The following is a 16,287-nucleotide window of genomic DNA, read 5'->3' as shown; positions in this document are numbered from 1 at the left end:
AGGCAGCTGCAAAAACAGGTGCTAGTCCCTAAGCCCTTTCACCATCGGAAGCTCACAGTTGGCCTGGGATGTTCTGCCCACAGGCTGGGCCTTGTCAGCAGCTGGCTGGGCTGGGCAGCAGGTGGGTCCCCGGGACAGGTGTGCATCAGAATCCTGAGGAGGGCTGGTGGGGACAGGGATAGGCCCGCGTGGGTCATCTCGCCACCTTCCTTTTTATTACAACTCAGGCATTTTAGAGGATAATATCCCTGAGGCCTCAATTTCTCTGAGTGGGGCAGGGATGGGGGACCTCTTTTTTTTTTAATTAGCTAAAGTTCATAATTTACATTAGTGTTCACACTCTGTGTTGTACAGTTCTGTGGGTTGTGACAAATGCATGATGTCACGCGTATACACCGTGAACGTATTATACAGCATCCTTTTTTGTTTTTTGTTTTTTGTTTTTTTGAGATGGAGTTTTTCACTCTTGTTGCCCAGGCTGGAATGCAATGGTGCGATCTCAGCTCACTGCAACCTCTGCCTCCCAGGTTCAAGCAATTCTCCCACCTCAGCCTCCCAAGTAGCTGGGATTACAGGTACCCACCACTAGGCTTGGCTTATTTTTGTATTTTTAGTAGAGATGGGGTTTCACCATTTGGCCAGGCTGGTCTTGAACTCCTGACCTCAGGTGATCCACCCACCTCGGCCTCCCAAAGTGCTGGGATTACAGGCATGAGCCACTGCGCCACGGCCGCAGCGTTTTACTGCCCTAAACATTCCCCATGCTCCATCCATTCTTCCCCTCTCCCCCTACCCCGCCTCCAGGACCCTCATGTTGCAGAAACAAAGGGGATACGATGACTTGCCCAGGATCCAGAGGGAGAGAGGCAGAGCCTAGAATAGAGTCTCAGAGGCATCGCCTGGCCCCCGAGCCCAGTTCTCATGGCCACCACAGCTGCCTCTTCCTTCCGCAGGCCTCTTTTCCCGCACCCCTCCCCCACTTCTCCCATGCCCCTCGGCTTGTGCCCATCTTTCTGTGTGTTCACCCTTTCCCTCACCAGCCCTTGGCCACACCTCATAGATTCATATATGCGCATGCTCACACACATGCACACACATGTGCACACACACAAGCCCCGCCTGCCACCCTTCCTCACGACTCACCGTGAGGCCCTGCTGGACACTCAGCAGCAGCGTCTGCACCTCCTGCAGGTACTTCCAGGACGGGTGGCCATCGAGCAGCACGTCCTGCACCGACTCAGTGGCACTGAGACTCACCAAGACCCACAGATACCGCAGCTCCCGTTCGCTCACCCGGGCCCTCTGCTGCGGAGACAGGAAAGTCACTGCAACCCCGGAGACACAGGCCTCTGGGCTCTGACCACTCTGACCACCCCCTCACCAGGAACTTACCCCTGCATAGGGAGCAGACACAGGCCGTCCACTGCGGACAGTGAACAAACGTGTGCCTGGGCCAAGGGCCAGCCTGCTCTCGGGGCTGAGGAGAGGCCCCAGGCCAGCAGCACCACCTGCCAATCCCAGCGCGCCTCTGAGGCAGGGTCCCCCCAGCCCAGGAAGGGATTCTTACCAGCCTGGTGACATTGGCGATTCTGAACACCCCCTCGTAAGGCACACTGATCTTGTAGTTGATGGGGAAGTAGTGTTTCTAGAAAGGCACAAGAACAAACTATGAGGCCAGAAGTAGAAATGACCAGCAGCCTCCCCAACCTCCCAAATGATCCTTTTTTAAGAGTTAGTCTCACTCTGTCACCCAGTCTGGAGTGCAGAGGCAGGATCATGGCTCTCTGAAGCCTCGACCTCCCAGGCTCAAGCAATCCTCCCACCTCAGCCTCCCAAGTAGGTGGGACAGGTGTGTGCCACCACACCCAGACAATTTTTTTTTATTTTTTATAGAGATGGGGATTCGTTATGTTGCCCAGGCTGGTCTTGAACTCCTGGGCTCAAGCGATTCTCCTGCCTCAGCCTCCCAAAGTGCGGGGTTATAGGCATGAGCCACCATGCCTGGCCTCCAGATGAATTTTGATGTAGAAGGAGAGAACTCAGGGCCCAGTCCTTTGATGGCAGAGGTGGTCCTGTGCAGAGAGGTCTGCCTGGCGCCTAACTGGGATAAAAACAACTCACTTTCCTCTGGGACACAGGGAGGGTGAAACAAAATACGCAGTTCCTATTAAGGCAGAAGTTTCATGCTCAAGAGTGAGGGTGCACTACTTCAAGAAAAACATATTATTTTGTGGGTGAGAATCTTATAAAACCTACGATGGTGATGGTTGCACAACTCTGTGAACTAAAAAACCTTTGAGTTGTGCACTTTAAATGAGTGAATTATGTCTTTTATAGATAAATATGTAAATTCTATCTCAGTAAAGCTGTTAAAATAAAAAAGACATAAGCCAAGTGCAGTGGCTCATGCCTGTAATCCCAGCACCTTGGGAGGCTGAGGAGAGAGACTCACTTAAGCCCAGGAGTTTAAGGTTATACTGAGCTATGATCCCGCCACTACACTTCAGCCTGGACAACAGAGTGACACCCTGTCTCTAAAAATTAAATTAATTAATTTAAAAAGTTACATAGGTCAGGCATGGTGGCTCACACCTGTAATCCCAGCATTTTGGGAGGCCAAGGTGGGCATATTGCTTGAGGCCAGGAGTTCAAGACCACCCTGGGCAACATGGTGAAACCCTGTCTCTACTCAAAAAAAAAGTTTAATTAGCTGGGCATGTTGGCACATGCCTGTAGTCCCAGCTACTCGGGAGGCTGAGGTGGGAGGATCATTTGAGCCTGGGAGATGGGGTTGTATTGAGCTGAGATTATCTACTGAACTCCAGCCTGGGCAACAGAACAAGACCCTGTCTCAAAAAAAAAAAAGAAAAAGTTTTTTAGAAAAGGTTAAAAAAAAAAAAAAAAAAAAAAAAAGGGCTGGGCACGGTGGCTCACGCCTGTAATTCCAGCACTTTGGGAGGCCGAGGCGGGCGGATCACGAGGTCAAGAGATGGAGACCATCTTGACTAACATGGTAAAAACCCGTCTCTACTAAAATTACAAAAATTAGCTGGGCATAGTGGTGCGTGCCTGTAGTCCCAGCTACTCAGGAGGCTGAGGCAGGAGAATTGCTTGAACCCAGGAGGCGGAGGTTGCAGTGAGCCAAGATTGAGCTACTGCCCTCCAGCCTGGCGACAGAGCAAGACTCCGTCTCAAAAAAAAAAGACGCATATAGCCACACAGACATCTCCACTCTGCAAAAAAAACCAAAGACTCCAATTTCTAGGTCTTTATCTCCTCGGCTAATAAGTGCCTGGAGTTCCTCAAAGAGCTCCAGGTGTACATTCCTGAGTCATAACGGTGAGTGCCACTGTGGAGGTGGGATTAAAGTGAGATCAGAGGAGCGGAAGCTCCAGGAGATGGCAGGAGAGGGGTCAGTAAATGCAGACCAGGTGCATGGGTAGGTTTCGGAGAAAGACAGAGAAACAGGCCATGGTCAGCTCAGGGCTGACACGGGTCCTAGGAAGGGCTCTGAATGTCCAGAGGCCTATGCCAGGTGAGCCCCGGGACACAGGGACAGGGACACAGCTGGTGCCCACGTGGTTACCATGTACTGAAGTCGGTTCCTGTACTGCAGCTTGTCCCGCAGAAAACCCGTGACAGTGCACTCCTCACTCTGCGTCAAGGGCCATATCTCCAAACCCTGGTTCCCACAGGCCATGCCAAGGAGGATCCCAATATCTGTGGACCACACCCGACAAGAGCACATGAGCACCCTCCATCTCATCCACGCCGTCCACAACGTGCGAAGCCGAGCACGACCGTCATCCGTTCGCATAGGTGACAAGCACCGATGGGAAAGGTGTGGTGGCGGGCATGGGATCTGGAATGCTTTCCCTGGGGTCTGGCTCCAGAATAGCAAGGTCAGCCAGGCACCAGCAGTCCAGAGGGTCCACATCCACCCCACGCCAGCCACTGGAGCCCCCCTGGAGTCCCAGGGTCGACGTCTGGTCTCCCCGCTTCTCTCGCTCCGTGAGCCAGGCACAACCTCCCGCCCAGGACAGCCTCAGCCCCTGGCGTCCGGGTGACATGTTTTCAAAGCTCGGTGCTGGGTTTTCCAAGCCAGGCATTCAAGGAGATCGAATCATCCTGGATTCTGGTTTCAACTTGACAAATGACTCTTCAGTCATCCACCCCACTTTCTTTCCTGCTCTATCTTATCTTAGCGTCCCTCCCAGCTGACTATGCCAGCGGGTCTGTCGCATTTTCCAGTCTGGTCATTCTAGGACGTTAAGCAGCTCTCACACTTGGCTGCGTCTCTTCCTGCAACAAACGAACCGCTGAAACATTACCACCCTTTGCCACTGGGGGTCACTGTGACTTCAAAAATAGCCTAAACGATTTCCAAGTGACTGAACAGAAAAAATAGAAGAGAATTCGCAACAAATATGAATAAAGGTTAAGTCCATTAGAGCAGAAAGAATAAAACAGAAGTAGGCCAGCAACTACCCAAAATATCAGACTCACTAACTAGATAAATAAATTCACATTAAAACAGTCAGATATAATTTTTTTTTTTTTTTGTCACCCTGGCTGGAGTGCAGTAGTGGGATCACGGTTCACTGCATCCTAGAACTCCCAGACTCAAGCGATCCTTCCACCTCAGCCTCCTGAGTAGCTAGGACTACAGTTACACACTACTACACCTGCTAATTTTTGTATTTTTGGTAGAGACACGGTATCGCCATGTTGGCCGGACTTGCCTCGAACTCCTAAGCTCAAGCAATTCTCCTGCCTCAGCCTCCCAAAGTGCTGGGATTATAGGTGTGAGCCACTGTGCCTGGCCCATTTTTCATATATTCAAATGAAAGTTTTTGTGTTTGTGGTTTTGGGTTGTTGGGGCTTTTTTTTTTTTTTTTTTTTTTTTGAGACAGGGTTTTGCTATGTTGCCCAGGCTTGTCTCCAACTCCTAGTGTCAAGCAGTCCTTTCATCATGGCCTCCTGAGTAGCTGGAATGAGAGGCAAGTGCCACTACACCCCGCTTCCCAGACTTTTTTTTTTTTTTAGACGGAGTCTGGCTCTGCCACCCAGGCTGGAGTGCAGTGGTGCGATCTTGGCTCACTGCAAGCTCCGCCTCCCGGGTTCACATCATTCTCCCGCCTCAGCCTCTCCAGTAGCTGGGACTACAGGCGCCCGCCACCACGCCCGGCTAGTTTTTTTGTATTTTTAGTAGAGACGGGGTTTCACCGTCTTAGCCAGGATGGTCTCAACCTCCTGACCTCGTGATCCACCCGCCTCAGCCTCCCAAAGTGCTGGGATTACAGGCCACCGCGCCCGGCCTTTTTTTTCTTTTCTTTTCTTTTTTTTTTTTTTTTTTAAGACAGAATCTTTCTCTGTCGCCCAGGCTGGAGTGCATTGGCACAATCTCAGCTCACTATAACCTCCACCTCCCAGGCTCAAGCAATTCTCATGCCTCATGCCTCAGCCTGCCAAGTAGCTGGGATTACAAGCAAGGGCTACCACACCCGGCTATTTGGTATTTTCAGTAGACATGGGGTTTCACCATGTTGGCCAGACTGTTCTCAAACTCCTGGCCTCAAGTTGATCTCCCTGCCTCTGCCTCCCAAAGTGCTGGATTTACAGGCATGAGTCACCATGCTCAGCCATACACCCAGCTCATTTCATTTTAATAATTAATACTTGATGTTAGTCAAATAGTGCTGTCCTGGAAAGCAATTTAGCAATTTATGCTATTAATGGATTTAATAGTATCTGTACTCTTCAAACCACTAGGCCTTAAAAATGTCAATACCCTTTCACCAACTAAATTCACTTCTAGGAATAAATTGGAAGAAAAATAAAAAAGATATAACCAAAAAATTATGAACAAAGATGTACAGAGCAGCATTTATGTCATAACAGTGAAAATATGGAAATGGCCTAGATGTTCCATAATAATGCATGTAGCCAATAAAAATCACATTGTCAAAGATACGGCTGTGCTATGAGAAAAATTAGATATGCTTAGTGAAGCTTAAAAATAGCGTGACTCAACACTATCTGTGTTCCTACCATGACTACCAAATCTCTATGGGAGATTTTCTCATGTTTTTCTTTTCAAATAGGGTCTTGCTTTGTTGCCCAGGCTAGAGTGCAGTGGCACCATCATTGTTCACTGCGACCTGGAACTCCTGGGTTCAAGCAATCCTCCCTCCTCAGCCTCCCAGTAGCTGGTACTACAGGCACCACCACCACACCCAGTTAATTAAAAAAAAAAAAATTTGTAGAGACGAGGTCTTGCTATTTTGCCCAGGCTGGTCTCAAGCTCATATGCTCAAGTGATGCTCCCACCTTGGCCTCCCAAAGTGCAAGGATTACAGGCATGAGTCACCACACTTGGCCTTTCAGGACATTTTTTATGTTCTCTAATCCATATCTATTATTGTTACAGACAAAAGCAATAACCATCCTCTTTTTTTTTTTTTTTTTTTTTTTTGACAAAAGCAGTCAGGCAGGCTGAGTCACCTCCCGAGCCACCCCCAGCTATGAGTAGGAATTACTGATTGGATTTTCCCCACTCCCCAGCATCTGGGAAGACTTTGTTCTTTTTTTTTTTTTTTTTTTGAGACGGAGTCTCGCTCTGTCGCCCGGGCTGGAGTGCAGTGGCCGGATCTCAGCTCACTGCAAGCTCCGCCTCCCGAGTTTACGCCATTCTCCTGCCTCAGCCTCCCGAGTAGCTGGGACTACAGGCGCCCGCCAGGTCGCCCGGCTAGTTTTTTGTATTTTTTTAGTAGAGACGGGGGTTTCACCATGTTAGCCAGGATGGTCTTGATCTCCTGACCTCGTGATCCGCCCGTCTCGGCCTCCCAAAGTTCTGGGATTACAGGCTTGAGCCACCGAGCCCGGCCAAGACTTTGTTCTTACAGCCCCTCTGGTCTGAGCCACACCACCTATTTGCTACCTCCCCACTGCGTTCTCCAAACCTGCCCTGCTCAGGCCTCCTGCCTGGCCTTTGCCACTGCGGGACCTCCCACCGGGAGTGCCCTTGATCAGCTCAGAGCCTGAGGCCTCCTCAAGCCCTGTACCCCACATAGCCACACATTTTTTGCTAAGTTGCAAGTTTGCAATCTATCTTGCACTTCCTCTCTCTCTCTTCCCCTGTGCCTGATACAGTATTGGGCCAGAGGGACAGATAAACACGAACTGAACCAGTGTTTGGCCCTTTTAACATCTGCTTGCTTTCTGTCCTAAGTCCTGAACCCCTCGCCTTGGCACCCACCCTTGCAGGTCAAGATCATCCCTGCCTCCTAGGCTCATGCTTCGCCCTGCACTGGGTACCCTCTCACACTACAGACCTCTTTCAAAGCCTCCCAGAGACTCTTTTCTCTCCCAATCACCCCGCCAGGGTCTCCCCTGCCTGCACCAGCCCCCATCGGTCTCTGTCTCCAGCACCACCTTCCCCATTCACTCACGACCTTGACTTTGGTATGTGAATCCATAACACAGTTAAACACTGCACAGCCCAGCGTGCTGAGCACTTCACATGTGCATTTGGGGATTTGCCTCAAGCAGTAGAAATGGGAGCAGACATTGGCATCCGTTGTAGAGCTGGTTAAGGCACAGGTCGTCCTGCCTGCCCCAGAGTCTCTGCTCAGCCAGTCGAGGATGTGGCCAGAATCTACCTTTCTAACAAGGTCCCAGGTAAAGCTGTGGCTGGGGGTCTGGAACCACAGACCTAGAGCAGCAGCAGTTGCAAGCTAATGTCCCAAGGGCCACCTCTGGTCCACAGGGATTTCACATAACAATTAAAACTTTCAGCTTTTCTTTAAAAAAATCAATATCTCTGTCCACACTGGGTCTTTTTTCCTGTGTGGTCATCACCATTGGCCGTCTACTCCACCCCTCAACCCTACAGCAACTGCCCTTCTCTGTGTCCCATTCTGGGGCCTTGGGGACCCGGCAGCTGTGGCCTCAAGGCAAGAACTGTGCCTTGGAGTGACACTGAGCCTCCCAGCCTGGCATGGTGGGCACACAGACTGCCCTGGAAAAGCTGTCCGCAGATGATCTGCCTCTCCCCCAACTGGGCAGCCTTCCTCTGAGACTGCAGCCCAAACATCACTGCTAAGTGTAAGTTTCCTTTTTTGCTGCCTCCACCCACCCAAAGAAACAGGTTAACAGACAGGGACCAGGCAAGGACAGCACAGCCCCAACCTCAAGGCCACTGTCCCCCACATACTCTGTACACCAGGAACCCCACAGCCAGTGCCACCCCTGACCTTAGTCAAGAGACCCACCCTGCCTTTGTCTTAGCCCAGAGGTAAGAACCCACAAGACAGGTTGGGCACGGAGGCTCATGCCTGTAATCCCAGCACTTTGGGAGGCCGAGGTAGGCGGATCACCTGAGGTCAGAAGTTCGAGACCAGCCTGGCCAACATGGTGAAACCCCATCGCCACTAAAAATACAAAAATTAGCCAGGTGCAGTGGCAGGTGCCTGTAGTCCCAGCTACTCGGGAGGCTGAGATATGAGAATCATTTGAATCCGAGAGGCAGAGGTTGCAGCGAGCTGAGATTGCGCCACTGCACTCCAGCCTGGGCGACAGAGTGAGACTCCATCTCAAAAAAAAAATAAAAATAAAAATAAAATAAATAAAACAAACTGCCAGACAGAGAGGAGGCTGAAGAAAGATCTGTGTGAGTCCAGTACTCCCTTCCTTGTTCCCTGGCCCTGCGTGGGGGGCAGGAGGGGCCTGCCCCCTCTCTGAGATGACCCCATGTGCAGTGACAAGTGGGGCTTGTCACCCCCAGCCCCGGGGACCAAATCTGAACCTGTGCAGTGGGTTAAATAGCATCTCCTCCAAATCCACACTCACCCGAACCCCAGAATGTGACCTTGTTTGGAAATGGGGTCTTTGTAAAGTAGGAGGTAGGACCAACTCCAGAGGCGGAGTCCTGACACTGGACCAAATTGAGGACTAGTGAAAACAGGGATGGACGGGGTGGAAGCAGCATTCCAAAAGACATGCCCAGCAGTGTGCTATGTCAGTTTACCATTGCCATGGCAATGCCTGGGAGTTACCGCCCCTTTCCATAGCAATGACCCAATGGCCCAAAAAGTTACTAGAAATGTCTGCATAAACTGCCCCTTTATCTGTATGCAATTAAAAGTTGGTATAAATATGACTGCAAATGGCCCTAAGCTGCTCCTCAGTACGCTTCCTCTGGCACAGCCCTACTCTGCAGGAGCTGGCATGGAGCTGTAACACCTCTTCAGTAAAGCTGTCTTCCCCTACCCACCAGCTTGCCTTGAATTCTCTCCTAGGCAAAGCCAAGAACCCTTGCAGGCTAAGCCCCCTTGGGGGCTCGACTGTCCTGTGCCACTTACAGGCGTTATTAAATGACGGATGTCAAGATGAGGCCATCCTGGATTTAGGAAGGTCCCTAAATCCAGTGACTAGTGTGCTAGGAAGAAGAGGAGCGGACACAGAGACACGCAGAGGGAAAGACCACACAAAGACAGAGGGAGATCTGAGTGACTAGGCCACAGGCCAAGGAGGCCAGGAGCCACCAGGAGCTGGAAGAGGCAAGGGAGGCTCCTTCCCAGCACCTTTGGAGGGAACACAGCTCTGCGGGCACCCTGATCTCACACTTCCGGTCTCCAGAACTGTGAGACCATACATTGCTGTTGCTCTAAGCCACCCAAAGCATACTAATTGGTTATGGCAGCCCAACTTCCTCAGCACCCCAGTCCCTGGGCACCAGCCCCCACCTAAATCTGCTGCTCTCCCTCTCCCTCATCCCCCAGCCAGTCCTTGCCTGGTCCTAAGACCTGCCTCCTGGAGCTTTTACCCCTCTCCCTTGCTTTTCTTTCTCTCTTTTTCTTTTCTTTTTTTTTTTTTTTAAAGATAAGGTCTCACTCTGTTGCCCAGGCTGCAGTGTAGTGATGTAATCCTTGCTTATTGCAGCCTCAACCTCCTGGGCTCAAATGATCCTCCCACCTCAGCCTCCTGAGTAGCTGAGATTACAGATGTATGCCACCACACCTGGCTAATTTTCCTTTTTTTTTAGAGATGGGGTCTCGCTATGTTGCCCAGCCTGGTTTCAAACTCCTGACCTCAAGCCATCCTCCTGCCTTGGCCTCCCACAGTGCTGGGATCATAGGCATGAGCCACCAGTCCAGCATCCCTTGCCTTTCATTCGCACCTCCACCTCCAGAATGACCCTTATTCCCTCCTGTGCAGACGGTGACAACAGCAACTCCTACAAACACCGCCAGACTGATCTTCAAGAGCAGAGGAACTCCCAATCACGATGACACCCCCGCCCGGCTCTCAAATCCTCCAGGGCTGCCTGCTGTGGGGAGGGATGCACGCTTTGCCTGGCTTTCAAGGCCTCCGCCAACTGGGTCCAAACCAGCTCCCAGCCTGGCCTCACCATCCCACCGCTGAACCTTTGCTCACACTGGCCCCTCTCCCTGGAACACAGGCCTTACGACCCCAGGTCTCCCTGTGTGAGCACCACCCCACCTTCTAGACCATTTCCAGCAGCCCCTCCCCCACATTGCACCCCTGCTTCTCATGACCTAGGGGCTTCCAGAACATTGGGTCCAGCTGAGTCCTTCCACCCATCCCTAACGTCCCAACCCTTTGTTGTATATTTTCACAAGGGCCAGGGTGGACCCAGCTCTTCTCTGAATCCCTCACAGGCTCATACCCCGAACCTCAAACAATTCCTGAGCACTCAACCCTGTGCCAGGCGTTGGAGACAGAGGCACGAGACAGCAAGGTCCTTGTTGTCATGGCAGTGACTCGGCAGTGGGCACGTGGGAGGCACCAGAAAAATGTGTTGAATTTGAGTCAATTAAATTGAATCTTGGAGACAGGGGATCTTGGTCTGGCCTCCCACCCAGTAGGCATGAGAGGCTTCCAGATCCTTTTTTTCCTTTCTGTCCTCATTTCAACTTAGTTTTCTTTTTCCAACAGTGTTATTGCTCTGCTTTGTAATTCTGTTCTGTTAGGAGGGAGGGTCGGAGGGGAACAGGCTGCCTTCTCCAGACACCTGGCTGCTCTTCTGCCGTGGGTCTTGGATCCCTGGACACTTTCACCAGCCCCTGCCCCACCCCCCACCGGCCACACCCAGGACTCTGCCTCTGCTGCCCGCACGGGGCTCCCCAGCGCCCACTAGCCTGGAAAGGTGAGATGCTGCTACCTACCCCCAGTGCCTGCCCCAACCTAAGACCACCCTGAAGACCATGCCCACCCAGCCAGAACCGCCCACCCAGCTTGCCCGTCAGAGCCCGAAGTCAGCGGCAGACAAGGCAGAGGGTGGCCGTGGGAATCCCAGAGGGTGTCTGCAGTCTGACTGTTAAGCATCGCAACTTCTCACCAGCAAGAATGCCCTGGTTGCTATGGTTACAGCAGATCCTGGATCTAGGCCAAGGCCTCCCAGGGCAGGTCCCCAGGGACCCCCCCAGTACTCACAGCGCAGCCAGGCGAAGCCCCGGGGCATGGTGGTGATCCTCGTCCCCCTGAGAGCTCAGGCGCTGTCCCCAGCAGTGTGTCCACAGAGGCCTAAGTACGGCCTACATGGCCTCAGGGCAGCAGAGGTGGCCACTGAGTCAGGGAAGGGCTGGCCCTGGAGGAGTGGCCAGGCTGCAGGATCGGGCAGGTGCCCCAAGGGCAGCAGCTGCCCTTATCTGCCCGGCAGCGTGGAGGACAGCCTGGGGGCGGTGGCTGCGAGTCCCATGGCAGCCCAGAAGCAGGTCTGAGCCGGTGGCTTGGGGGGTCTCTCGGGGTCTTCCTTTCCAAGGAGCACGAGGAGAGAGTCCCTGGCAGGCCCCTCGGTATCTGGGGCTGGGTGACGCTTTCTCTGATTTCTCCGACTGCAGCTGCTCAGTGTGAAATCTGGCTCTGGGAAGAGAAAGGAGGAGAGAAACTGATTATGTAAGAGCAGCACTGCCACTCAGCCATCAGCCACAGTGCACACCGCACCCACAGCCTGCACAGGACCACCCGGCCCTGGCAGCTGGACACGGCTCACATGAGAAATGACTTCAGAATGTCCCAGCAGCCCTGGCCCATGAGTGAGTTACGATGACACCAGCTGGCAGCCTGGGGCCTGAACAAAAGCAGGACCAACGAATGAACAGGTGGTTTGAGTTCACACACTGAGGGCCGTGGTAGAGTCCATGAATGACTCAGGCTGCAGGACAGGTTAAAAAAGCAGATGAGCTCCCACTCCGAAAACAATGCCAGACGTGGTGGCTCATGCCTGTAATCCCAGCACTTTGGGAGGCCAAGGTGGGAGGATTGTGTGCACCCAGGAGTTCGAGACCAGCCTGGGCAACATTACTATGTTCCCAGACCTATGTTCTTACTAGACCTCATTTCTATTAATAAAAATAAATAAATAAATAAATAAATAAATAAATAAATAAGAAAAAATAATTTTTTTTGAGACAAAGTCTCACTCTGTCATCCAGGCTGAAGTGCAGTGGTGTGATCTCAGTTCACTGCAACCTCCACCTCCCGGGTTCAAGCAATTCTCCTGCCTCAGCCTCCCAAGTAGCCGGAATTACAGATGCGCACCACCATGCCTAGCTAATTTTTGTATTTTTAGTAGAGATGGGGTTTCACCATGTTGGCCAGGCCGGTCTCAAACTCCTGGACTCAAGTGACCTGCTGCCTTGGCCTCCCAAAGTGCTGGGATTACAGGCATGAGCCACCGTGCCTGGCCAGGACAAAGGTCTTTACATTTATTGAATCTCTCACAGCAATCTCATGGAAGCACAAAATCTCAGTTTATCAATGAGGAAACTGAGGCCCAGAAAGGTTAAAACACTTGTCCAAGGTCATACAGCTTGTAAGAGGTGTGACTGGAATTCACACCCTGTGGGCTAGTGGCTGCTCCCAAAAGTCGACACCCACACAGGGCTCAGCACGTGTGCATGGTCCTCCCATCTGGCCCTCTGGACTCTGCAAGGTCTGGACCATTGTGTCCGTTCTGCAGATGAGGCTGGAATTCCGTCTCTGATTTAGTTCTCTTCCATCCCCTCACCTCCTCCCTGTCTCCCCTCTAGTGGGGGGAAATGGCTACAGAGTGACACCATTGGGGGAGAGCAGGTATGAATTTTGCATCTTCTTCATTGTGTGATCCATAGTGTCACCAAAGAATGCTGGCCCTTACCCTGGGAGGTGCCCAGCAGGCAGGTAGGGCCTTAGAGAGAGAACGTGGGTTGTTCAAGTGAATCCCTTATGCAGTCACCCTGAATCTCAGTCCCAGTCACTACCTGCAGCTGCTCCTCTTCCTTGTCCTCCCTCCTCCTTCCTACTTCCTCTTCCTCCTCTTCCTCCTTCCCCCTCCTCCTTCCTCCTCCTCTTTCTCCTTCCTCTTCCTCCTTTCTCCTCCTTCCTCCTCCCTCCTTCCTCTTCCTCCTTCCTCCTCCTCTTCCTCCCTTCTCCTTCTCTTCCTCCTCCCTCCTTCCTCTTCCTCCTTCTCTTTCCTCCTCCTTCCCCCTCCTCCTTCCTCCTCCTCTTCCTCTTCCTCCTCTTTTCCCCTTCTCCTCTTTCTCCTTCCTCTTCCTCCCCTTCCTCCTTTCTCCTCCTCCTTCCTCCTTCCTTCTCCTCTTCCTCCTTCCTCCTCCTCCTTCCTTCTCTTCCTCCTTCCTCCTCCTCCTTCCTTCTCCTCTTCCTCCTTTCTCCTCCTCCTTCCTCCTCCTCTTCCTCTTCTTCCTTCCTCTTCCTCCTCCTCCCTCCTTCCTCTTCCTCCTTCTCTTCCTCCTTCCTCCTCCTTCTTCCTCCTCCTTCTTCCTCCTCCTTCTTCCTCCTCCTCTTCCTCCTTCCTCCTCATCCTCTTCCTCCTTCTTCCTCCTCCTTTCTCCTCCTCTTCCTCCTTCCTCCTCATCCTCTTCCTCCTTCCTACTCCTCCTCCTTCCTCCTCCTTTTCTTCCTCCTCCTTTCTCCTCCTCCTCCTCCTTCTCCTTCCTCCTTCTCCTCCCTCCTTCTCCTTTCTCCTCCTCCCCTTCTTCTTTCTCCTCCTCCCTTCTCCTTCTCTCCTCCTCCTTCCTTCTCCCCCCTCCTCCTCCTCTTCTTCTTCATTCTCCTCCTCCTCCCTTCTCCTTCTCCTCTCCCTCCCCCTCCTCCTCCTCCATCCCACCCTGGCAATTCCCCTACTGTTACATTCGTTTGGGGATTTTTTCAGCATTATTGAGGGCTAATTTACATATACTACATTTTACCCTTTTCAGTATACAATTCTAAAAGTTTTTAGCAAATTCATAGAACTGTGTAATTACTGTAATAATCAAGATACAAAACATTTCCATCTACCCAAAAAATTCCCTACTGCGGCTTCTCAGTCAGCTCCTCCCCTAGCCCCAGCCGTAGGCAACAACTCATTTGTTTTCTGTCCAGCACGCTTGCCTTTCTCAGAATGTCAGAGAAATACAATTGTGGTGTGTGGCCTTTTGTTTTGGCTTCTTTCACTTGGGACACTGCATTTGGGAACCAGCCATATTGTTGCAGGAGTTAACACAGATGCTTGATGGGGCTAAGTCCTGATAAACCCATCATAAGTCAAAAATAAATAAAAAACAGATTTCAGCAGGTCACAGTGGCTCACGCCTGTAATCCCAGCACTTTGGGAGGCCAAGGCTGGCAGATCACCTGAGGTCAGGGGTTCGAGACCATCCTGGCCAACATGGCAAAACCCCTTCTCTACTAAAACCTCAAAAAATAGCCAGACATGGTGGTGCACATCTGTAATCCCAGCTACTCGGGAGGCTGAGGCAGGAGAATCGCTTGAACCTAGGAGGCAGAGGTTGCAGTGAGCCGAGATCACGCCACTGCACTCCAGCCTGGGTGACAGAGTGAGACTCCATCACAAAAAAAAAAAAAAAAAAAAAAAAAAAAAAAAAAAAAAAAAATCCCTAGCAAGGTATGGTGGCTCATGCCTATGATTTTAGCTACTCTGGAGACTGAGGTAGGAGGATTGCTTGAGCCCAGGAGCTGAAGGCTACAGTGAGCTAGGATCGCACCACTGCACTCCAGCCTGGGCAATAGAGTGAGACGCTGTCTCAAAAAACAAAAATAAAAAATAAATTACCTTGCTAGACCTGCACTGCGATGCCCACCAGTTGGGGCAGTAAGGCCCTGCTCATCCTGTGGGCTTCACTCCCCGCTCCTTTCCTAAGACACATGCTTTGCTTTTGGTTCCTCTGTCCCCTGTCCAAAAACCGAGACCACCTCCCCAGGGAGGGAACATGGAACTTGAATTAGAATCCTGGCAGTTTAGAGCCTGTACCCCAGCCCTTAAGAGGTGGTGCAATTTCATGTTCAGGACACACACAGCCTGTGAGACACCCCAAGCACCCACTCAATTTGCTGTATAACAAATCACCCCAAAATACAGTGACTGAAAACAATCATGTGTTATTTTTCATGAACTACAGGTTGGCTCCGACTTAGCCGATCTAGGCTGGACTTGGCTGATCTGGGCTTGGCTCAGCTGAGCCAGGGTGGGCTGGGCTGGTCTGGTCTGGGCTGTCCTTGGCTGATCTGAGCTGAATTTGGCTGATCTAGGTTGGACTTGGCAGATCTAGTCTTGGCTCTGCTGATCCAGGTTGGGCTTAGGTAATCTAGGCTGGGCTTGACTAATCTAGGCTGTACTTGACTGATCTAGCATGGGCTTGGCTGATAGTCCCAGCTACTTGGGAGGCTGAGGTAGGAGGATCGCTTGAGCCCAGGAGATCAAGGCTGAGGTGGGCTTGGCCATGTGAGTTGCTGTGACCAATGGGACATACTTGGACATTGGGACTTTCCCTCGATTGCTGCCAGGGGGCCTTCATATTATGTAAGTAATCCTGGTAGCCTGCTAGAGGAGGCATTGCTCAAGCCCCAGACATTTGATGGAGGCTATCCTAGATGAGCTGGCCCCAGCCAAGTCATCCCAGCATCCTAGTCCACCCATAGAATCATGAGCTATAATAAATATTTATTTATTTTAAGCCGTTAAGTGTCAGGGTGGTTTGTTACACAGTAGGAGCTAACTGATACACCACAAAGGTCCACCATCCCCAAAATGCTCCGTACACTGGTTCAGCCCCAAATCAAAACAACTTCTAGGAGTGGTTCAGATAGCTTCTCTCAGACTGAAGCTCAGTCCCCGGTCAGGAGGAGGCCTTTGAGGACAAAAGTATGCTGTACTTGCCATAGGACCCAGCTCAAAATCTTCAGTTGGAAGAGGAAATTTCTAGAATTCAGGACTAGCCAAGACTTTTTTTTTTTTTTTTTTTACTCTGTCATATTTTATTT

The 16,287-nt window shown here is 51.5% G+C and overlaps 1 protein-coding gene across 2 annotated transcripts in view; it reads right to left on the bottom strand.

Moving 5' to 3' along the window:
* Positions 1–16,287, bottom strand: part of IL34 (interleukin 34) — a 74,707-nt gene that overhangs the window by 2,454 nt on the left and 55,966 nt on the right. For both annotated transcript variants that reach the window (XM_010382945.2, XM_030924559.1), the window contains exons 2-5: positions 11,458–11,886; positions 3,587–3,720; positions 1,568–1,645; positions 1,144–1,305 (exon numbers count right to left, since the gene is read on the bottom strand). In XM_010382945.2, the coding sequence (XP_010381247.1) occupies positions 1,144–1,305; positions 1,568–1,645; positions 3,587–3,720; positions 11,458–11,485 (402 nt within the window). In that variant the 5' untranslated portion in view covers positions 11,486–11,886. The remainder of the gene's footprint in view (positions 1–1,143; positions 1,306–1,567; positions 1,646–3,586; positions 3,721–11,457; positions 11,887–16,287) is intronic.

The sequence above is a fragment of the Rhinopithecus roxellana genome, chromosome 20 (genome assembly GCF_007565055.1).
Source record: "Rhinopithecus roxellana isolate Shanxi Qingling chromosome 20, ASM756505v1, whole genome shotgun sequence".
Taxonomy (NCBI): Eukaryota; Metazoa; Chordata; class Mammalia; order Primates; family Cercopithecidae; genus Rhinopithecus; species Rhinopithecus roxellana.
The sequence above is the reverse complement of the archived record's forward strand: the minus strand, read 5'-3'. Positions and strand labels throughout refer to the sequence as shown.